This window comes from Tachyglossus aculeatus, chromosome 1 (genome assembly GCF_015852505.1).
Source record: "Tachyglossus aculeatus isolate mTacAcu1 chromosome 1, mTacAcu1.pri, whole genome shotgun sequence".
Classification (NCBI taxonomy): domain Eukaryota; kingdom Metazoa; phylum Chordata; class Mammalia; order Monotremata; family Tachyglossidae; genus Tachyglossus; species Tachyglossus aculeatus.
The window spans coordinates 19101774-19125304 of NC_052066.1; the positions used below are offsets into that span (position 1 = coordinate 19101774).

At 44.8% G+C, this 23531-nt stretch overlaps 1 protein-coding gene across 2 annotated transcripts in view; it reads left to right on the forward strand.

Moving 5' to 3' along the window:
* Nucleotides 1–23531, forward strand: part of PTPN4 (protein tyrosine phosphatase non-receptor type 4) — a 246725-nt gene that overhangs the window by 190407 nt on the left and 32787 nt on the right. For both annotated transcript variants that reach the window (XM_038743503.1, XM_038743495.1), the window contains exons 15-19: nucleotides 9288–9447; nucleotides 11470–11553; nucleotides 11644–11700; nucleotides 17704–17860; nucleotides 19019–19185. In XM_038743503.1, the coding sequence (XP_038599431.1) occupies nucleotides 9288–9447; nucleotides 11470–11553; nucleotides 11644–11700; nucleotides 17704–17860; nucleotides 19019–19185 (625 nt within the window). The remainder of the gene's footprint in view (nucleotides 1–9287; nucleotides 9448–11469; nucleotides 11554–11643; nucleotides 11701–17703; nucleotides 17861–19018; nucleotides 19186–23531) is intronic.

A 23531-nucleotide genomic window follows, 5' to 3' on the forward strand; every position in this document is an offset into this window, starting at 1 on the left:
CCCACAGCCGGCCGTTGCCAGTCTCCATCCGCTACCCAGAAGGTCAGAGGCCGCAGGTATTTAATACCTGTGCTCCTAGGTCATTCCAGCTTCTGGCCTCAGTTTATCCAATCTCCGCCCTCCCCCCTCTTCCATCCCTAATTTAATTGGCACAGGAGCCAGGAACACTTTCCGAATTCCCGGCTTGGCCTGTCAGTCAAGCGGTTTTGGTTGCGGGGCTGGACTCCCACCCGCACTTCTGAGTTCCGCCTTGCTGGCTCGGGTAGTCACGAGGTAGCATTTGAAATAACATTTGACCAGAGACGGTGAATAATAATAATGGTATTTGTTAAGTGCTTACTATGTGCAAAGCACTGTTCTAAGCGCTGGAGACCCCGGTTCACCTTGGGACAGGAGATGAGATTGAAGTGGAGTGAGCCAGCTGGTGATAGAGAAGCAGAGTGTATAAGCTTTTTTGTTGAAGATCAGTGGGCTAAGGTAGGAGGGGGGCAAGCTGATTGAGGCTTTAAAGCCAACGGTAAGAAGTTTCGGTTGGATGCAGAGGTGGATGTAAGCTTATTGTGAGCAGGGAATGTGTCGGTTGTTGTGTTGTACTCTCCCGAGTGCTTAGTACAGTGCTGTGCACACAGTAAGGGCTCGGTAAATGCTACTGATGGACTGATTGGATGAGCAACCACTGGAGGTTCTTGAGGAGTGGGGAGTGGTGGACTGAAGGTTGTTTTTTTTTTTTTTTAAGAAAAGTGATCTGGGCAGCAGAGTGCAGTCTGGATTGGAATGGGGAGAGATAGGAAGCGAGGAGAAGCAGCGTGGCTCAGTGGAAAGAGCACGCGCTTGGGAGTCAGAGATCATGGGTTCAAATCCCGGCTCCGCCGCTTGTCAGCTGTGTAACTTTGGGCACTTCTCTGTGCCTCAGTTACCTCAACTGTAAAATGGGGATTAAGACTGTGAGCCGCATATGGGACAATCTGATCACCTTGTATCCTCCCCAGCACTTAGAACAGTGCTTTGCACATAGTAAGTGCTTAACAAATACCAAAATTATTATTATGACTATAAGGAGGTCAGTGAGGAGGCAGATGCAGTAGTTGAGGTGGGATAGGATAAGTGCTTGGAGCAGCATAGTAGCAGTTTGGATAGAGGGGGAAAGGCCAATTTTAGTGATGTCATGAAGGTAGAACCGACAGAATTTGGTGACAGATCGAATATGTGGGTCATTTGAGAGAGATGAGTCAAGGATAGGCTTGTGAGATAGGGAGGAGGGTAGTGGTATTGTCCACAGTGGAGGGAAGACAAAGAGTTCTGTTTTGCGCATGTTTAGCTTGAGATGTTGGCGGGACATTCAGGCAGTTTTGTCCTGAAGGCAGAAGGAAATGCGAGACTGCAGAGGAGAAAGGTCAGGACTGCAGATGGGGATTTGAGAATCATCTGCCGAGAGATGGTAGTCAAAGCCGTGGGAGCGAATGAGGTATCCTGGGAACCAGGTATAGATGGAGAATAGAAGGGAACCCGGAACTGAGCCCTGAGGGACCCTCACTGTCAGAAGGTAGGAGCCAGAGGGGCAGCTCACTAAAGAGACTGAGAAGGAGCAGCCAAAGAGATTGGAGGAGAACCAGGCCAGGACAGTGCCAGTGAAGCCAACGTTGAATAAAGTTTCAAGGAGAAGGAGATGGTCCGCAGTGTCGAAAACAGCTGAGCGGTCGAGGAGGATTAGAATGGAGTAGAGGCCGTCGGAATTGGTGAGAAGAAGGTCATTGGTTACCTTAGCGAGGCCGTTTCCAAGGAGTGAAATCGAGGGTAATAAAAGATGACTACTACAAGATTTGAGTTTCTGGTTTTTGTTCTTTGGTTTGTTGCTCGTGCAGTTTTGAAAAAAAAAATATATAGCATCATTATATATGTAAATTCCTCCCATTGCCTTTTTTTGGCCTCAAAAAATGGTTAGCAAGATTAATGTCAGTGTACGTATCAGGAGAAGGGGCTGAAATACTGTTTACAATAAATAGAAAATAATGGAGAAAAGCATATTCTAATACGTCAAGACTTGTATCTGAATCTCGACTATAAAACAGTTCATAATCCTGAGGCAGGCAGCACTGTTAAAACAAAATAAAAATCTCACATCTATTTAGCACCATCTTTTAAGGGCTCTTTATGTAAGTATACCTATCACCTTGTAACCTCCCCAGTGCCTAGAACAGTGCTTTGCACATAGTAAGCACTTAATAAATGCCATTATTATTATTATTATTATTATTATTATTATGTGTCCACAAAATACCCTAGGAGGAGTAGGTGGGTAGAGAGTTATAATTGATTAGGAAATTGATGCGGAAAGTGGAGCATAAGGAATGTGTGACGTAGCCAAGATCACGGAGCGCGTCTCTTATGTGTAATGTTCCTTTCCACTAGATTCTCTTGTATGTGTGCTTAGGTTTGTTTTTATTTGGCAAGTTTAGGATCGACTTTACAGTTCAGAACCCATCTGTGTTCCCGATAAGGGAGTTGTCAGGTAAAAGTTCAGCCATCTAGTTTAATGAAACTACGTCAAAAATAAAGGTCTTTATTGTGCAGCGTGCAGTGAGTATCATTCATTCATTCAACCGTATTTATTGAGCGCTTACTGTGTGCAGAGCACTGTACTAAGCGCTTGGGAAGTACAAGTTGGCAACGTATAGAGACGGTCCCTACCCAACAGCGGGCTCACAGTCTAGAAGTCTGTCAGAGGGCGGCAGCTATGCAATTATTGCCGTTCCTTTCATTTCATTCTAGCAGCTCGGTAGTAAATTGGACATTTTCTCCTTGTAATTTCCTGAGATAATTAAAAAGCATTCTGAATTAATATAGAAACACCGGGCAGATGTTTGTTTTAATACAGTCACGCTACACACATTAACGTACTCCTCTCCTCAGTGCATTGAGAAGAAGACCAGCTATCGCTAACAAAATCCACAAAACTCGTGGGTGAGCGGTAGGAGCGGGGAAAGAGAGGAAAACTAGTCCATTTTTTTTTATTCCATTTTGATGCAAATTGCTGAAGGCAGTAGCCCCAAGAACTGCTTTGCCTGCAAAATAGGCCGCTTTCACTGCTGTCTGCTAAGCATTCAGAAGGAAATTCAAAGCTGACTGAGCAAATATAAAGCAGGGAAGTTTTTACCCACGGCACCATTGTCAATTCTCACAATTCATTATGTTAATATATTGTAGCCTGTTGCACTGTTGCCCTTCAAGGGCTCTCAAAAGTAGTGTTTTCAGTGTGTGTGATGCGCTTATGTATTTTCTAGACAACTTCTAAGAGTAAGGTCATTAACCTATTTACAGAGATAAACCTAACCATTAGAAACAGAGCATTGAACAGTTTTAAATGCTTTACCACCTTTTTTCAGTGACTACAGTTAAGGAATGACATGGAAAAGTTGTGTTCAATCTTTAATGGACATTTAAACGTTATCCTGTGCAGCTTTAGAGTTCTGTACCTTCTTATCCATTAATACTCTATGAAATTATTAATCTTGGCTCTGCCCTATATAGTTAAAATGAATAATATATTCGTAGCAATGAAGGGAGATACTGCACTGGAAATTGTTTCATTTTGAGTTGAGATTATTTTAGGCTCCTCAGCTTTGAGATATCTTACAGTACTAAAAGTATAAAATAATCACCTTTTCCTAACTGAGCCAATGGGCTCATTTTCTAGAATTTTACCACTTTTTCTCCTTTTATTTCCAATCAATCAATCAATCAATCGTATTTATTGAGCGCTTACTATGTGCAGAGCACTGTACTAAGCGCTTGGGAAGTACAAATTGGCATCACATAGAGACAGTCCCTACCCAACAGTGGGCTCACAGTCTAAAAGGGGGAGACAGAGAACAGAACCAAACATACCAACAAAATAAAATAAGTAGGATAGAAATGTACAAGTAAAATAAATAAATAGAGTAATAAATATGTACAACCATATATACATATATACAGGTGCTGTGGGGAAGGGAAGGAGGTAAGACGGGGGGATGGAGAGGGGGACGAGGGGGAGAGGAAAGAAGGGGCTCAGTCTGGGAAGGCCTCCTGGAGGAGGTGAGCTCTCAGCAGGGCCTTGAAGGGAGGAAGAGAGCTAGCTTGGCGGATGGGCAGAGGGAGGGCATTCCAGGCCCGGGGGATGACGTGGGCCGGGGGTCGATGGCAGGACAGGCGAGAGCGAGGTACAGTGAGGAGATTAGTGGTGGAGGAGCGGAGGGTGCGGGCTGGGCTGGAGAAGGAGAGAAGGGAGGTGAGGTAGGAGGGGGCGAGGTGATGGACAGCCTTGAAGCCCAGGGGGAGGAGTTTCTGCCTGATGCGCAGATTGATCGGTAGCCACTGGAGGTTTTTGAGGAGGGGAGTAATATGTCCAGAGCGTTTCTGGACAAAGATAATCCGGGCAGCAGCATGAAGTATGGATTGAAGTGGAGAGAGACACGAGGATGGGAGATCAGAGAGAAGGCTAGTGCAGTAGTCCAGACGGGATAGGATGAGAGCTTGAATTAGCAGGGTAGCGGTTTGGATGGAGAGGAAAGGGCGGATCTTGGCAATGTTGCGGAGCTGAGACCGGCAGGTTTTGGTGACGGCTTGGATGTGAGGGGTGAATGAGAGAGCGGAGTCGAGGATGACACCAAGATTGCGGGCTTGTGAGACGGGAAGGATGGTAGTGCCGTCAACAGAGATGGGAAAGTCAGGGAGAGGACAAGGTTTGGGAGGGAAGACAAGGAGCTCAGTCTTCGACATGTTGAGCTTTAGGTGGCGGGCGGACATCCAGATGGAGATGTCCTGAAGGCAGGAGGAGATGTGAGCCTGGAGGGAGGGGGAGAGAGCAGGGGCAGAGATGTAGATCTGGGTGTCATCAGCGTAGAGATGATAGTTGAAGCCGTGGGAGCGAATGAGGTCACCAAGGGAGTGAGTGTATATTGAGAACAGAAGGGGACCAAGCACTGAACCTTGGGGAACCCCCACAGTAAGAGGATGGGAGGGGGAGGAGGAGCCTGCAAAAGAGACTGAGAAAGAACGACCGGAGAGATAAGAGGAGAACCAGGAGAGGACGGAGTCTAAGCCAAGGTCAGATAACGTGTGGAGGAGAAGGGGGTGGTCCACAGTGTCAAAGGCAGCTGAGAGGTCGAGGAGGATTAGGACAGAGTATGAGCCGTTGGATTTGGCAAGCAGGAGGTCATTGGTGACCTTTGAGAGCGCAGTTTCCGTGGAATGAAGGGGACGGAAGCCAGACTGGAGGGGGTCGAGGAGAGAGTTGTTGTTGAGGAATTCTAGGCAGCGTGTGTAGACAACTCGTTCAAGGAGTTTGGAAAGGAATGGTAGGAGGGAGATGGGACGATAACGATTTCCATGTTCAGGGTCATTTTCTGTGCATTCCCAGAAGATGTGTTAACTCAGAAACCTAAAAATGTAGATTTTCCTATGGTTTTATGGTTTGGGGACGAAGATAATATTGATTTGGCTAGAGCGGCACTTTCTGGGAGGCGTACAGTTAGTGGCCAATGTAAGGTGTTCTGTGAGGAACTTCCATATGGAGAGAGGAGTTTTGGTGCACTGCCATCTTTTAGCTTTAAATTTCTTCATGGAAATCCTGTGCCCAGATGCACACCATCATCATCATCGTCACTGAGGCTCAGAGAGGTTTGGTGACTTGCCCAGGGTCACACAGCAGACGTGGCGGAGACAGGATTGGAACTCATGACCTCTGACCCCCAAGCCCGGGCTCTTTCCACTGAGCCACGCTTAGAAGAGTACAATAAAATAGAGTTGTTAAATGCATCCCGTATCCACAACTAGCTTCCTTCCTTTCCCACTGTTGGGTAGGGACCGTCTCTGTATGTTGCCAACTTGTACTTCCCAAGTGCTTAGTCCAGTGCTCTGCACACAGTAAGTGCTCAATAAATACGATTGATTGATTGATTGATATCCTTTTCTCCCTTTCCCTCCCCTTCCCTCCCCTTCCCTCCTCTCCACTTCACCTCACCTCTCCTCTCCTCACCCTTGCTTGTCCTGGAGAAGCAGCATGGCTCAGTGGAAAGAGCCCGGGCTTTGGAGTCAGAGGTCAGGGGTTCAAATCCCGGCTCCGCCAGTTGTCAGCTGTGTGACTTTGGGCAAGTCCCTTCACTTCTCTGGGCCTCAGTTACCTCATCTGTCAAATGGGGATGAAGACTGTGAGCTCCCCTTGGGACATCCTGATCACCTTGTAACCTCCCCAGCACTTAGAACAGTGCTTTGCACATAGTAAGCGCTTAATAAATGCCATTATTATTATTATTATTATTATCATTATTATTATTATTATTATCATCATCTCCTGAGCATTGAGGTTCTGCTGAGTGCAGAACATTGTGGTAGGCTTCTGGGAATCTGCAGTCCTGATCCCCTAGGAACTTTACGCTACCACCACTACCACCACTAATGGGAGAAACAGAAGGCAGCCACAGCTAATATAATAATTATGGTATTTCTTAAGCGCTTACTCTGTACCAGACACTCTACTGAGCACTGGGGAAGGACACAGTCCCTGTTCCACAGGGGGGCTCACAATCTCAATCCCCATTCTACAGATGAGGTAAGTGAGGCACAGAGAAGTGAAGTGACTTGCCTGAGGTCACACAGCAGACAAGCGGCAGAGCTGGGATTAGAACCCAGGACCTTCTGATTCCAAGTCCCATTCTGTATCCACTACGCCATGCTGCTTCTTGTGCTAAATGTGAACACAATTCGTTCATTCAGTCGTATTTATTGAGCGATGGAATGGAAACAGGACAAAATGGAAACAGCCGCATGGCCTAGCGGGTGGAACCTGGGCCTGGGAATCAGAAGGAAGTGGGTTCGAAGACTGGCTCTGCCACTTGTCTGCTCTGTGACCTTGGGCAAGTCATTTAACTTCCCTGTTCCTCAGCTAAATCAACTGTAGAATGGGGATTAAGACTGAGCCCTGTGTGGGATTTGATTACTTTGTTTCTACCCTAGCGCTTAGAACAATGTTTGACACATTGTAAAATATTAAGTACCATAAAAGAGAAGCAGCCTAGCCTAGTGGACAATAATAATAATAATAATAATAATAATAATAATAATAATAATAATGGTATTTATTAAGCACTTACTCTGTGCCAAGCACTGTTCTAAGCACTGGGGTACATACAAGGTAATCAGGTTGTCCCATGTGGGGCTTACAGTCTTCATTCCCCTTTTGCAGATAAGGTAACTGAGGCCCAGAGAAGTGAAGTGACTTGCCCAAGGTCACACAGCAGGCAAGGGGCGGAGCCGGGATTAGAACCCATGACCTCTGACTCCCAAGCTTGGGCTCTTTCTACTAAGCCACACTGGATAGAATATCAGTCTGGGAGTCAGACAACCTGGGTTCTGATCCCGGCTCCGCCACTTGTCAGCTGTGTGACTTTGGACAAGTCACTTCACTTCTCTGTGCCTCAGTTACCTCATGTGGAAAATGGGGATTAAGACTGTAAACCCCATGTGAGACAACCTGATTACCTTATAATAATAATGATGGTATTTGTTAAATGCTTACTATGTGCCAAGCAATGTTCTAAGCACTCCAGTACTTAGAACAGTGCTTGGCACATAGTAAGCGATTTACATATACCATCATCATCATCAAATACCATAAAAGCAATGTGGCTCAGTGGAAGGAGCACAGGCTTGGGAGTCTGAGGTCATGGGTTCTAATCACTTAACTTCTCTATACCTCGGTTACCTCATCTGTAAAATGGGGATTAAGACTGTGAGCCCCATATGGGACAACCTGATTACCTTGTATCGCACAGTAAGCGTTTAACAAATGCCATCATTATTATTATTATTATAAAAAAAGGAAAACAAAGATTCAACTGACAGTATCATAAGGAAATAAAAATAAATAAGTTAAATAAACAAGATAGGTCAGGGCAATGAAGAGCTAATGGGGTAACCTGATTTAATCATGTGGAGTGGTGGTAGATGGCTTTGAATGTCAGGAGGGATATGATAATAATAGTAGTGTGGTGGACTTGAGAAGGAAGGCCCCGGCCATGAATTGGAGAAAGGAAAGAGTTGAGAAGCAGCAGGGCTCAGTGGAAAGAGCCCAGGCTTGGGAGTCAGAGGTCATGACTTCTAATCCCGGCTCCGCCACTTGTCAGCTGTGTGATTTTGGGCTAGTCACTTAACTTATCTGTGCCTCAGTTACCTCATCTGTGAAATGAGGATCTAGGCTGTGAGCCCCACTTGGGACAGGCACTGTGTCCAACCCGATTTGCTTGTATCCATTCCAGCTCTTAGTATAGTACCTGGCACTTGGGAAGTGCTTAACAAATACCATAATTACATATGTAGATATTAGAGGAGGGAAAGAAGATTTAAGGGTGCATTGCTCTGAGAGGTGCTTTCCTATGAAAGCGTACTTTTAGAGAATGGCAGGCACTTCAAAATAAGTAGAAATTGTTGGAATTGCTGCAGATACTATTTCTTTACAAAGTGAAGGCTTAGTATTCAGAGAAGAATTTCAATGATAAAACATGCACCCAGGAAAAAAGTCCTTATGCTGTGTTATTAAAAAGGGTTGTTTATTAATTGATGGTGGTGTTTAAATTCTACAATGTTCACTCATTCATTCAGTTGTATTTATTGAGCGCTTACTGTGTGCAGAGCACTGTACTAAGCGCTTGGGAAGTACAAGTTGGCAACATATAGAGATGGTCCCTAACCAACAGCAGGCTCACAGTCTAGAAGGGGGAAACAGACAACAAAACATGCGGACAGGTGTCAAGTCATCAGAATAAATAGAATTAAAGCTATATGCACATCATTAACAAAATAAATAGAGTAATAAATATGTACAAGTAAAATAGAGTCAAGCACTGTTTGAAGTCCTAGGGTAGATAGAAGTAAATCAGGTCGGTAACTACCTCTGTTTACTTAAATAGATGTGGGATTTTTTTAATGATATTTAAGCACTGACTGTGGGCCAGGACTACACTAAGCTCTGGGGTAGATACAGGGCAATCAGGTTGAACTCAGTCCATGTCCCACTTGGGGAATCACAGCCTTAATCCCCACTTAATAGTTGAAGTAACTGAGGTCCAGAGAAGTGAAGCGACTTGCCCAAGGTCACCCAGCAGACAAGTGGCAGATCTGGGTTTAGATCCCAGATCCTCTGATTCCCGTTTCCAGACTCTTTCTATTAGGCCACACTGCTTCTCTAGCAGATATCGAGGCTATTTTCACAAATGAAATGTTTCCCTCAAGCTTTTCTCCCTCCTCCCTAGATCTCAGGATACTCCCGTAGATGGCCCACCTCCTGCACTGCCGCCCAAGCAGTCGAAGAAAAGCAGTTGGAACCAAATTGATCATTCATCCTCCCAACAAGAACTGGATAACCATATTCATGAAGCATTTGACGTTCCTTCTTCCCCTGAAAAATCCACAGTAAGTGACTGCTGCCAACCCGATGATCTTGACTGCTGTGTGAGTATGGCCTTGGGTTTGTTTGTTTTTTAAAATTGCAGTTATTTGTTCATCTTTGGCGTGTCACCTCGTGGGTCTCATTGCACCTGTTTTTTCCTTGTTTTCTCTGATCGGCAAATCTTTCTCATGTTGGGAGCCCTAATTTTGATATTCCGTTTCTCAAAACCTATGCGTTTGTTAAGCATCAGTTACTGAGGTGGTGTTTAAGGTTTTTGGCTGTTTAAATCGATTACAGAGCATGAGAGGAAGACTCATGCAGACAATCCAGGCATTTACCGAAAGATATTTTGCAGGGATCATATATGTCCTCCCCACCTATCCTCTAGACTGTATAAGGTTGTTGTGGGCAGGGTATGTGTCTGTTTACTGTTGTACTGTACTCTCCCAAGTGCTTAATACAGTGCTCTGCACACAGTAAGCGCTCAATAAATACGATTGACTGAGTGACTGGACTGACTTTATCTGAATTCCAGTAACACTGAAGTATCCGTGTCTACCCAGAACTGATTGAGATTGAAATGGAAGCAAGCATCCTCTTTTGGCTGTTGGGTTCAGATCTAACTACCAGTTGGTCAGTCAGGCTCTTTGAATGACGAGGGGGAATGGCAACAATAAAGAAGTTTAATTGAGGAGTAGCAAGTATCTAGGAGTCAGAGGACCTGGGTTCTGATTCTGACTCTGCCACTTATAATAACAATAATAATAATAGTAATAATGGCATTTGTCAAGCGCTTACTATGTGCAGAGCACTGTTCTAAGCACTGAGGGGGATACAAGGTGATCAAGTAGTCCCACGTGGGGCTCACAGTCTTAATCCCCATTTTACAGATGAGGTAACTGAGGCGCAGAGAAGTTAAGTGACTTGCCCAAGGTCACACAGACCTTGCCCAAGAGCAAAGCCCTTGCTCTTTCCACTGAGCCACGCTGTGGACATCCTTGGGCAAGTCAACTCATCTGGGCCTCAGTTTCCTGATCTGCAGATAAGTGGTGGAGCCGTGATTAGAATCCAGGTCTTCTGATTCCCAAGCCCATGTTCTTTTCTACTAGGCAGCTTCTCCAATCTAATCTAATCCCAGCTCTGCCACTTGTGGTCTCTGTGACCTCTCTGTGCCTCATTTCCCTCTTCTGGAAAATGGGGATGAAGACTATGAGCCCCATGAGAGACAGAGACTTTGTACAAACCTGATTATCTTGCATTTACCCCAGCACTTCGGTCAGTGCCTGGCGCATGGTAAGAGCTTAAAAAATGTCATTTAAAAAAAAGGGCCTCTTGGTACTATTCTGACTCCAGATGACCACTTTATAAGGCTGATGAGTTTCGTGTTTCTCCTGCATCCTGCTTAATTTCATCATGCTAGTTCTATAATGGGATAATGAGTTAGGAGGTGGGGAATTGAGAGGCTTGGAACAGCCTGTGTCAATGGGGAGAATTAAGGATGAGAGTGTAATTTTGGGTAGACCCAGTGGAAATAACAGCACCAGAGGCAGCAAAATGAGATGATCTGGATCCAGCCAGGGTCAGAAGATAAGTCTGGATCATTTGGCGATGATAAGTTTCTCTCTAAAACTGCCCCAAAAAGTGGGCTGTGGAAGAACAGCATTCTTCTCTCATCAGCGTACATTTGGGTTGGAGTGAGGATTTTATCTTCATTAAGCAATAACAGGAAACCAGTAAATGGTCTCCTCTTGGTTCCCTAACTGTTATTCTAAAGTTACTTGTGGTTTGTGCAGTCAATTTGTGTTCTGAAAAGTTCCTCATTTTGCCCCAGCAGTCTAGTACAATAGATTAATGGCTGTGTGTGCATGAAGTGGTGTGTGGAGTTTCTAATCCCCCTGAGAGGGGAAAGCCACAAAGTAATTGTCAGTCTCAGGTGACAGGAGTTCAACAGAAAATACGTCTATTAGAGTAAAATGCATTTTTTAATAAATTGCCAGTTAAAAGGAAATAACTCACATTTTTCCGTAAACTTTGTCTTTGATTAGCCCAATGGTGGTATTCCCCAGGATAATCTTGTTCTAATCAGAATGAAACCTGATGAAAGTGGAAGGTTTGGCTTCAATGTGAAGGTAAGCAAAAGACTTTCATGAAATCATTTATCATAAAAAAATTGTTGGTGCCAGTGGAAATGTTGATACTGAATATGCTGTTTTTTAAAGGGAGGATATGATCAGAAGATGCCTGTGATAGTGTCCAGGGTAGCTCCAGGAACATCCGTAAGTTATCTAAACTTTGCAGGTTAACCTTGTTAAAGTGAAGGTTTTTTTTATTTCTCATCTTTATTTCATGTTTAAGGAGAGAGAGTCCGCTATGGAGTTGTACAGTAAATCAAAAAAACAAAACGGTGACATATTTCTGCTCTTAATTTTTTAAGATTCTGTTAACTCACCTGACCCTTGTAACTGTCCCTCGCTCTTGACTCTTCCATCTCCTTCCCTTCACTCACCCTGGCCCTCACACCTTCTCCAGAACGCCTCCCGCATGGTCCGACAGACCTCAGCCCTCACTATGTTCCGTACTTTAACCCTAATATTCCCACCTCCTCCGAAGAGCTTTCCCTGATTAACTCTCAACACCCTAAATCCTTAACCTCATCAACCGTAATCCACTGCTAGCATGCAAATAATTATATTTTCCCTACATAGAAATTGTGAATTCATGTCTAGGCAGTTGTATTTTTCATTATTTATTCCAATTTCTCTAATTGGAAATATTTTTATGTCTCTCCAGCCCTTTAGCATTTAAGAGTCTTGTCACTAGGGAATGACTCTCGTGCTGTTGTTGCACTCTCCCAAGAGTTTAGTACAGTACCCTGGTTCCAGCAGGCGCTCAGCAAATGCCATCGCTACTACTACTTAATAGCTTAATACCCATCAACCTCAGTATTTTCTGGATGTATTCGGGAAGCAGACTTTATATCGCCTTTTTACCATTAAGAATAACTTTTTTAATACAATTTTCTTAAATAACAAAATGCTAGCACCAAAATAACCTTACTACAGAGGGGTTTTAGAAGTAGCACAGCCAATGAAAAGAACACAGGACTGGGAATTGAAAGATCAGGGTTTTAATCTTGGTTTCCTATGGTAATAAGGCAGCGAAATGGGCTTCTGCTCTTCCCCGTTCCCTTCCCTTCCCTTCCAGTTTTATCTTCAGAGAGAAATCCCAGGTCTGCCGCTTGGCAGTTGTGGTAACCCTGGGCAAATCATATAACTTCTCTGTGCCTTAGTTTCCTCATCTGCAAAATGGGGCCGAATACCTCTCTTCCTCCTCCCTAGACTGTGAGCCCCATGTGAAACAAGGGACTGTGTTTGATAGTAAACACATAATAAATGCCATTGTAATTTTTTTATTAGTGTTATCAGTAATAATAAAAAATATAATAAAGGTGTTGGGCTGCCATTGACTGGCTGCCTGGGACAATAAATACGATTAATAAATAAGATTGACAATTAACAAGATTGACAATAAGATTAATAAGATTAATAATAAGATTAATAAGATTGACAATAAATACGATCAATAAATATGATTAATGATGATGGGACATCCCAAGCGCAAAATACGGTACTGTAATAATAATAATAATAATGATAGTATTTGTTAAGCGCTTACTATGTGCAAAGCACTGTTCTAAGCACTGGAAAGGTTACAAGGTAATCAGGTTGCCCCACCAGGAGGCTTACAATTTTAATCCCCATTTTACTGATGAGGTAACCGAGGCACAGAGAAGTTAAGTGACTTGCCCAAAGTCACATACCTGACAGTTGGTCGAGCCGGGTTTTGAACCCATGACCTCTGACTCCGAAGCCCGAGCTCTTTCCACTTAGCCACGCTGCCTCTTGTACACACATGTACACACAGTAAGCACGATTGATTGACCGATGGATCCCAGAGCCTCGTGTTTTAATTTAGAGTTACCTAAATCTAAAATGATAGGTTTTGTGTAAGAATAGACTGAACAGATTAGGGTGTTGTAGTCAGGAAAGGAAAGGCTAAAAGGAGATGTGATTAAAGATTACAAAATTATGAAGGAGGTGAGTAAGGAAAGCATAAGATTGGTAATTAACAATTTCACAGTATCAGGAAGAGGCAGCGCCCAATAAAGCGTAAAGGTGGTTAGGGAAGCAGCGTAGCTCAGTGGAAAGAGCTTGGGCTTTGGAGTCAGAGGTCACGGGTTCAAATCCCGCTCCGCCAACTGTCAGCTGTGTGACTTTGGGCAAGTCACTTAACTTCTCTGGGCCTCAGTTACCTCATCTGTAAAATGGGGATGAAGACTGTGAGCCCCCCGTGGGACAAGCTGATCACCTTGTAACCTCCCCAGCGCTTAGAATAGTGCTTTGCACATAGTAAGCACTTAATAAATGCCATCATTATTATTATTATTATGATTAAGTTCAAAACAAATTGAAGGACAAAATTCTGCACGTATATTTTAACGTTCACTGTGTAATTCATTACTCAATCGAATTTACTGAGCATTTAATGTGTGCAGAGCACTGTACCAAGCACCTGGGAAAGTACAGTTTAACAGAGTTGGGAGAAAAGTTCCCTGCCCACAAGGAGCTCACAGTCTAGAGGGGATGGATATGTGCATAAGAGCTGTGGGGCTTAGGGTGGAGTGATGCAGGGGAAAGGGAGTCGGGGAAACAGGGACTTAGTCGGGAAAAGCTTCTGGAGAAGATGCGACCTTAATAAAGGCTTTGAAGTTGGGGAGAGCGATTGTCTGTCGGACCTGAAGGGAGAAGGAATTCCGGGCCAGAGGCAGGACATGCATATTTATTGAGAGCATACTGTGAGGAGAGCATTGTACTAAGTGCTTGGGAGAGGACAAGGCAACAATAAACAGACACATTCCCTGCCCACAACGAGCTTACAATCTGGAGGGCAGGAAACGGACATCAGTACAAATAAATTACAGATGAGTACATAAGTAGTACAGTGCTCTGCACACAGTAAGCGCTCAATAAATGTGATTGATCGAATGAATGAATGAATGAATAAATGCTGAGAGTACAATCTGAGTTGGGAGACACAGTCCCTGCCCACAACAAACTTACAGGCTAGAGGGATTCTAGTCTAGAGTACAGTGCAACAGAGTTGGTAGGCACAGTACCTCCCTCTCGAAGCTTAAAATCTAGTGGAGGAGAGAGATATTGAAATAACTTACAGATAGGGGAAGCAACAGAGTCTAAGAAAATGTATGTATAGATTCATTCATTCAATCATATTTATTGAGTGCCTGTTGTGTGCAGAGCACTGTACTAAGCGCTTGGGAAGTACAAGTCGCCAACATATAGAGATGATTCCTACCCAACAACAGGCTCACAGAAGGGGGAGACAAACAACAAAACAAAACAGGTGTCAAAATCGTCAGAACAGAGTTAAAGCTATATGATGATGATGATGGCATTTGTTAAGCGCTTACTATGTGCAAAGCACTGTTCTAAGCGCTGGGGGGGATACAGTGTGATCAAGTTGTCCCACGTGGGGCTCACAGTCTTAATCCCCATTTTTACAGATGAGGTAACTGAGGCTCAGAGAAGTTAAGTGACTTGCCCAAGGTCACACAGCAGACTTGTGTGACATCATTAACAAAATAAATATATGCACATCATTAACAAAATAAATAGAATAGTAAATATGTATAGGTAAAATAAATAGATTAATAAATCTCTACAGATATATATACAAGTGCTGTGGGGAGGGGTAGGAGGTAGGGTAGGGGGGATGGGAAGGAGGAGAGGGAAAAGGGGGCTCAGTCTGCGAAGACCTCTTGGAGGAGGTGAACTTTCCATAGGGCTTTGAAGGGAGGAAGGGAGCTAGCTTGGCGGATGGGCAGAGGGAGGGCATTCCAGGCCCGGGGGAAGGATGTGGGCCGGGGGTCGATGGTGGGACAGGGAGAACGAGGTACAGTGAGGAGGTTAGCGGCAGAGGAGCGGAGGGTGCAGGCTGGGCTGGAGAAGGAGAGAAGGGAGGTGAGGTAGGAGGGGGCGAGGTGATGGACAGCCTTGAAGCCGAGAGTGAGGAGTTTTTGCTTGATTCGTAGGTTGACAGGGAGCCATTGGAGATTATTGAGGAGGGGAGTGACATGCCCAGAGCGTTTCTGCACAAAGATGATCCGGGCAGCAGAGTGAAGTGTAGACTGAAGTGGGGAGAGACAGGAGGATGGGAGATCGGAGAGGAGGCCAATGCAGTAATCAAGTCGGGATAGGATGAGAGATTGTTTCTCTCCCCCTTCTAGACTGTGAGCCCGCTGTTGGGTAGGGACTGTCTCTATATGTTGCCAGCTTGTATTTCCCAAGTGCTTAGTACAGTGCTCTGCACACAGTAAGCACTCAATAAATACGATTGAATGAATGAATGAATGAACCAGCAAGGTAGCGGCTTGGAGGGAGAGGAAAGGGCAGATCTTGGCCATGTTGCGAAGGTGAGACCTGCAGGTTTTGGTGACAGATTGGATGTGTGGGGTGAATGAGAGAGCGGAGTCGAGGATGACACCAAGGTTGCGGGCTAGTGAGATGGGAAGGGTGGTAGTGCCGTCTACAGTGATGGGAAAGTCAGGGAAAGGGCAGGGTTTGGGAGAGAAGAGGAGTTCAGTCTCGGACATATTGAGTTTTAGATGGCGGGCAGACATCAGATGGAGATGTCCTGAAGGCAGGAGGAGATACGAGCCTGGAGGGAGGGAGAGAGAGCAGGGGCAGAGATGTAGATTTGGGTGTCATCAGCGTAGAGATGATAGTTGAAGCCACGGGAGCGAATGAGGTCACCAAGGGAGTGAGTGTAGTTAGAGAACAGAAGAGGACCAAGAACTGATCCTTGAGGAACTCCATACACACACTCACCCAATTGTCCTCCAAGTAGAAGGGCTCTTCTACACCCAGTAGGTCCTCAATAAGTACTACTGAATAAACGATTAAATTGATATACTTGCAATCGTATATTCAAATGAAATAGATATAGAAAAGTGTCAGGGTGTTTGAGGAGTTTCTCCACTTGTCCCTGGGTGGGGCCTTCTTTCACCTAGGATGCTTTTTTCAGAAACACCAATTTTCAGTGCCACACCTGAAATTGATTCTGCCAGAGCAGTAAAGAAAGACATGATGGGCAAAAAACCACAGAAAAAAGATAAGCAGGATAAAAACAATGGCTTGACTTGGTGACTCAGAAACATTACAGAAATTGCAGCAAATCCAAGTAATTTTGCGGGGAGGGGAAGGCAGGGGGGCAGAGAGAATCCAAGGCTAGGATCTCATTACATCACCTCCCATTTTCATTTTATATTAATCCTGGCAAGGTACAGCACTCGACTACAAATGAAAGAGCAAGAATACCAAAGGAACCTGTATGAGGAAGCCGATCTTGGTCTTCGGTTTACACGCGGTTCAGAAAATGAAGGGCCACTGGGCTAGTTACTTCCATGGCTTCACTTTAAGAATTTCCCTTGGAGGAATAGATCAAAATACGTCCACACAAACATTCAGATCTAGAAAAAATGAGCCACTGGAATGTAAAGGCAGGGTGGTCTGGGGGAGAGAGAGCACAGGACTGGGAGTCAGGAGACCCAGGTTCTAATTCCAGCTCTACTGTTTGCCTGCTTGGTGACCTTGGGCAAGTCATTTTACAACACTGTTGTCCAGTTTCTTCATCTGACTCTCCTTAGTACAGTGCTTTGCATACAGTAAGCACTCAATAAATGCCACAGGTTGATTACTCTCCTAAGCACCCAGTACAGTGCTCTGCAAGTAGTAAGCACTCAAAAAATACCATGGAGTTATTGGTGACACACCGCATGCACACATGCGGCCATTCCATATAGAGCTTTTCCTCGTGAGCAGCATTTCCTTTCTCGACACCAGTACGCCACACTGGCCTCTGCTCAGCCGACAAGGAGCTTACCATCACTGAGTTGATACCCTTCGGATTTCTATACCTAGCGTAGTTTTCCATTGCTATTAATGATAAGCGTCAATGCCAGGCTGGGAGGAAGCTTTCTGGAAATCTGATTGGTTTTGTTTCTCCTCGCGTTGCAGGCAGACCTCTGCGTCCCTCGCTTGAACGAAGGGGATCAGGTTGTACTGATCAATGAGTTGATACCCTTCGGATTTCTATACCTAGCGTAGTTTTCCTTTTCCATTGCTATTAATGATAAGCGTCAATGCCGGGCTGGGCGAAGCTCTCTGGAAATCTGATTGGTTTTGTTTCTCCTCGCGTTGCAGGCAGACCTCTGCGTCCCTCGCTTGAACGAAGGGGATCAGGTTGTACTGATCAATGGCAGGGACATAGCGACTCATACCCACGATCAGGTGGTTATGTTCATCAAAGCTAGTTGCGAGAGACACTCAGGGGAACTCGTGCTCCTAGTTCGGCCTAACGGTGAGAGTTTCTTTATTACTGGAAATCCATCACCTTTTCCTATCCCCTTGGTCTGCCATTGGCCCCGCATGTTGATAATTCATAGGGAAATGTGTTATATTTTCCTCTCCTCTCCTTAAAACACCATGGCAAGAGGAAGTTTTAGTTTTGAACTGAACTCTCAAAGTACGTTACAGTTGCCTAAACTGATGGCTCCACTGCCCGACTGCTTAACTTGATTGAAATAATTTGTCTCCGATGTAATTCTAACTTGTTCGTCAATGCGGAGGGCAGTACAGAAGATAGCCAGCCTAAGAGAGAGTGCTGAAATTTTTAGTGAACTGGTGTGGTTGTGTCTTAGAATTATACATTAAAATATTTGTTGACTATAGTACTGTATTTCAAGTTGGTATCTATTAGTGCTGATAGTAGAGCACAGCGTTGTAGGAAATTACCCTGAGGTGACTCTCAGGTAGATCACCAACTGAACCTTCTTATTGAGAACTGATTTGGGTCAGTTCTTTATTACTTTTGGTTCTTCCCCAACTGGAAGAACATTCACTTTCTCTGACTTTTTTTTTTTTTTTGCTTGACTGTCCCTTTCTGTATATGCCGAAATATGAAGACAGCCAAGGATCTCCAGTGGACTGGAGATCCCACTTGCGGCATTTTCTGTGGAGGATGTGGTCCGGGAGGCTTATCAGCCCCACAGAATGATGCACGTAACCTTTAATTAGGTACTGATCGTAATATAGTAAACAGTTAAAGCAGTTCTGGCCAACAACACCGTTACACTTTCTAATATGCATGGTGGATTTTGTTTTTTAATTGAAATGCTGAGTTCTTATGTTTGTCTAAATATAGATAAGTGTCTTTGGCTCTTAATGAAATTGGATCTATACACAGAGGAGAAAAGGAAACTTATTGCCCGTAGGTCCACTTAGATCACGAATAAGACTTCCGTAAGATGTACCCTGTGCCTCTGTAAAGCATGCCGCCCCAAAATACCTTTCTTTACCAGCATTCCCAATCCCATATTCCGTGAACCATATATTCTTTGTGACTTCCCCCACTGTTAACGTTGATCCATTCAACTCGATGTCTAAATACTCCATAGTGAGTGATGTCTTAACGTCTCTGTGAGCCTCTCTCCAACTTGTCAATGTTATTTTTTTGAAGCCGTCTACGACGTGGTAGAGGAAAAGCTGGAAAGCGAACCCGACTTCCAGTACATTCCCGAGAAATCTCCTCTAGACGGTGTCCATCAAGATGATAACGCTCTGAAAGAGTCGATGATCCAGCTTGCCGAGGGGCTTGTCACTGGAACAGTCCTGATGCAGTTTGATGTGAGTGTGATCTGCCTTCCGTTCACGTTGAAGGGGTACAGTTGGTCATGCCATAATCTTTGGTGAGATCCCAGCCTCCCTGGGTTTTAGCCATGAAGTACTAGGTCATCTGTAAAATGGGCATTAAGACTGTGAGCCCCCGTGGGACAACCTGATCACCCTGGACCTCTCCAGCGCTTAGAACAGTGCCTGGCACATAGTAAGAGCTTAATAAATGCCATTATTATTATTATTATCTGTGAGCCCACTGGGAAGACAGACCCTAAAGAATAGTTTGATCTGCAGGGGTAGAATTTATATTTCGTCAGCCTACAAAAAATCATCCCAGATTTGCATATATGAAAAGGTCAGATGTCTTCCACATAGCTGTATTTAAGGACCGAGGAAATACGTTTTTATGAGATCTGAGAAGCAGCATGGCCTTGTGGATAGAGCACGGCCCTGGGAGTCCAGGACCTGGATTCTCAACTGGATTCTGCCACTTGCCTGCTGTATAACCTTAGGCTTAGTCATCACTTACTCTCTGTACCTCAGTTTCCTCATCTGCAAAATGGGGATTCAAAACCTATTCTCCCTCCTACCTGGGCTGTGGGGCTCTTGTGAGACTTGATGATCTTGTATCTACCCTAGCACTTAGACCAGTGCTTGTGACACATAGTAAGTGCTTAACAAATACCACAGTTATCATTATTATTATTCTTTTCATATGACACTAGCATAACTTGTACTTCCCAAGTGCTTAGTACAGTGCTCTGCACACAGTAAGCGCTCAATAAATACGATTGATGATAATGATGTCTTCTCGTAGCTAAGTAAAATGATTTTTTATTGGACCATATAAGATTTAAACAAATTGTTTTCTCATGGAAGGAAATCTGTGGTTCGGCACTGCCCCTCTGTGATGATTTTGGAAGTCTCTTAGTCCTTAAATATTGTCATGGGGAGGAGGCAGGAGTGAATGAGTCAGTGTCAGTCAATCAAGAGTATTTTTTGAGCACTTACTTTGTGCAGAGCACCATACTAAGCACCTAATAGAGTACAATTCAACAGAGTTAGCAGACACGTTCCCTGCCCACGTCGAGCTTACAGTCAACATGGTGAAGTGGATAGAGCGTGGGTCTGGGTATCAGAAAGTCATGAGTTCTAATCCTCCCTCCCCCACTTGTCTACTGTGTGGCCTTGGGCAAGTCAGCGTGGCTCAGTGGAAAGAGCACAGGCTTTGGAACCAGAGGTCATGGGTTCAAATCCGGCTCCGCCGATTGTCAGCTGTGTGACTTTGGGCAAGTCACTTAACTTCTCTGTGCCTCAGTTACCTCATCTGGAAAATGGGCATGAAGACTGTGAGCCCCCCAGAGACAACCTGATCACCTTGTAACCTCCCCAGCGCTTAGAACAGTGCTTTGCACATAGTAAGCACTTAATAAATGCCATTATTATCATTATTATTATTATTATTCAGTGTGCTTCAGTTACCTCATCTCTAAAATGGGGATTGAGATGTGAGCCCCATGAGGGTCAGGGACTGTGCCAAACAGGACTTGCTTATATCCACCCCAGCGCCGAGTACAGTGCCTGGCACGAAGTAAGCGCTTAATGAATGCCACAGTTATTATTCTTGTTATTAAAGGGGGAGGCAGACAGTACAGTGTTCTGCACACAGTAAGCGCTCAATAAATACGATTGAAAGAATGAATGAATGAATCAAGGTTGAGAGGGGATCACCAAAGAATAGAGAAATAGGAAGAAGATGGCAGGGTAGCATTCCTGTGGATGGGGGGTGGACATGAGTGGTTTGGACAGAGCGAGCCAGGAGAGAACAGAAACATTGTATACAACAGGTAGTGACGACGGGGAGGCTATGGCAGAGATGGCACATTTAGAGAGGGAGGGTGGACGGAGCTCCGTGAGGGTTTGGAGCAGGACCGGATCCTGCCATTGAAATCTGCTACCTCGGGAGCACACTCGCTGCCCATTAATGCAAGCACAGGCAAGGAGGCACTCAGACCTTGGCACCAAGGTGGCATCATGATTCCGATCAATCTGTAGGACTTCGGGGCAATTTGCAGTGCCCAGTCTTCTGTACGACTTCCCTCGAGACCACCTGTTTAGATAACCTACTTGACACACAGAGCAGTTTCCCCATTCAATCAATCGTATTTATTGAGCGCTTACTGTGTGCAGAGCACTGTACTAAGCGCTTGGGAAGTACAAGTTGGCAACGTATAGAGACAGTCCCTACCCAACAGTGGGCTCACAGTCTAAAAGGTGGGCTCACAGTCTAATTGTACAATATTGTCTCATTGTACAATATTTACCGTCAGTTGGAGAGCTAGGGCTCTCTGGCTCAGGCTGGAGGTCTCTTTTTGAGGGACAGACCCTATCAATCAATCAATCGTATTTACTGAGCGCTTACTGTGTGCAGAGCACTGTACTAAGCGCTTGGGAAGTACAAGTTGGAAGTACAAGTTGGCAGCACCCTAGAGGAGGCCCACGCTGTTGGATAGGGACCGTCTCTATATGTTGCCAACTTGTACTTCCCAAGCGCTTAGTACAGTGCTCTGCACACAGTAAGCACTCAATACATACAATTGAATGAATGTATAATTCTATTTATTTATATTGATGCCACTGTTGCCTGTTTACTTGTTTTGATGTCTGCCTCCCCATTCTAGACTGTGAGCCCATTGTGGGCAGGAATTGTCTCGTATTTGTTGCTGAATTGTACTTTCCAAGCGCTTAGTACAGTGCTCGGCACACAGTAAGCGCTCAATAAATACAACTGAATGAGTGAGTAATTCTGACCCAGGTGGCAAAGAAACCATCTGGGCTCACTGCCTGCCGCATTTGAAAGCTGGGAATCGTCGCTGGTTAGGGTGTCCTTTGCAGGGTCTTCCTGCAGCTCTGGTCTGACAATAAGTCCGAAACCAAGAGAAGCAGTGTGGCCTAGTGGGTAGAGCACAGATGTGGGGGTCAGAGGACCTGGGTTCTAATCCCGGCTTGCCGTTTGTCTGCTGGGTGACCTTGGGCAAGTCACTAAGCCTCTCTGTGCCTCAGTTACCTCATCAGTAAAATGGGGATGAAGAATGTGGGCCCCATGTGGGACACAGACTGTGTCCAACCTGATCAGCGTGTAGCTACTCCAGTGCTCATCGGTGCCTGGCACTTAACAAATGCCATTAAAAAACAAAAAACAAAATAAAAACAATGAACGCATCCATCAGCACCAGAAAAATGCTTCCTACAGTCATTTCTCGTTAGCTCGATTGAACTTATCGTCATTATGGGATTCTTTTATAATAATAATAATAATAATAATAATAATAATAATAATAATAATGGCATTTATTAAGCGCTTACTATGTGCAAAGCACTGTTCTAAGCGCTGGGAGGATACAAGGTGATGAGGTTGTCCCACGTGGGGCTCACAGTCTTCATCCCCATTTTACAGATGAGGGAACTGAGGCCCAGAGAAGGTAACTGACTTGCCCAAAGTCACACAGCTGACAAGTGGTGGAGCCAGGATTTGAACCCATGACCTCTGACTCCAAAGCCCGGCCTCTTTCCCACTGAGTCACGCTGCTTCTCTAATGGGAATAGTGGATTAGCCAGTGTTGCTGTGGTGGAGACGGCAGTCAGAAATCACCTCAAAATTGCTCCGTAGTCCTTTGGGAGACTGTCAGAGTGATGGCACATTAACATCGGGCTTCAGGCTAAACCCAAGTTCTTTACAACTGGAGGGATAGCCAAGCCCCAGAAGGGTTATTCATTCATTCATTCATTCATTCATTCAATCGTATTTATTGAGCACTTACTGTGTGCAGAGCACTGTACTAAGTGCTTGGGAAGTACAAGTTGGCAACATATAGAGACGGTCCCTACCCAACAGCGGGGTTATTCATTCATTCATTCATTCAATCTTATTTATTGAGCACTTACTGCGTGCAGAGCACTGTACTAAGCGCTTGGGAAGTACAAGTTGGCAATATATAGAGACAGTCCCTACCCAACAGCGGGCTCACAGTCTAGAAGGGGGTTATGAAACCTGAACCTTGAAGCAACAGCGTGGCTCAGTGGAAAGAGCCCGGGCTTGGGAGTCAGAGGTTGTGGGTTCAAATCCCGGCTCCGCCACTTGTCAGCTGTGTGAGTTGTGGGTTCAAATCCTGGCTCCACCACTTAGCTGTGTGACTTTGGGCAAGTCACTTAACTTCTCTGGGCCTCAGTTCCCTCATCTGTAAAACAGGGATGAAGACCGTGAGCCCCCTGTGGGACAACCTGATTACCTTGTATCTCTCCCAGCTCTTAGAACAGTGCTTTGCACATAGTAAGTGCTTAATACATGCCATCAT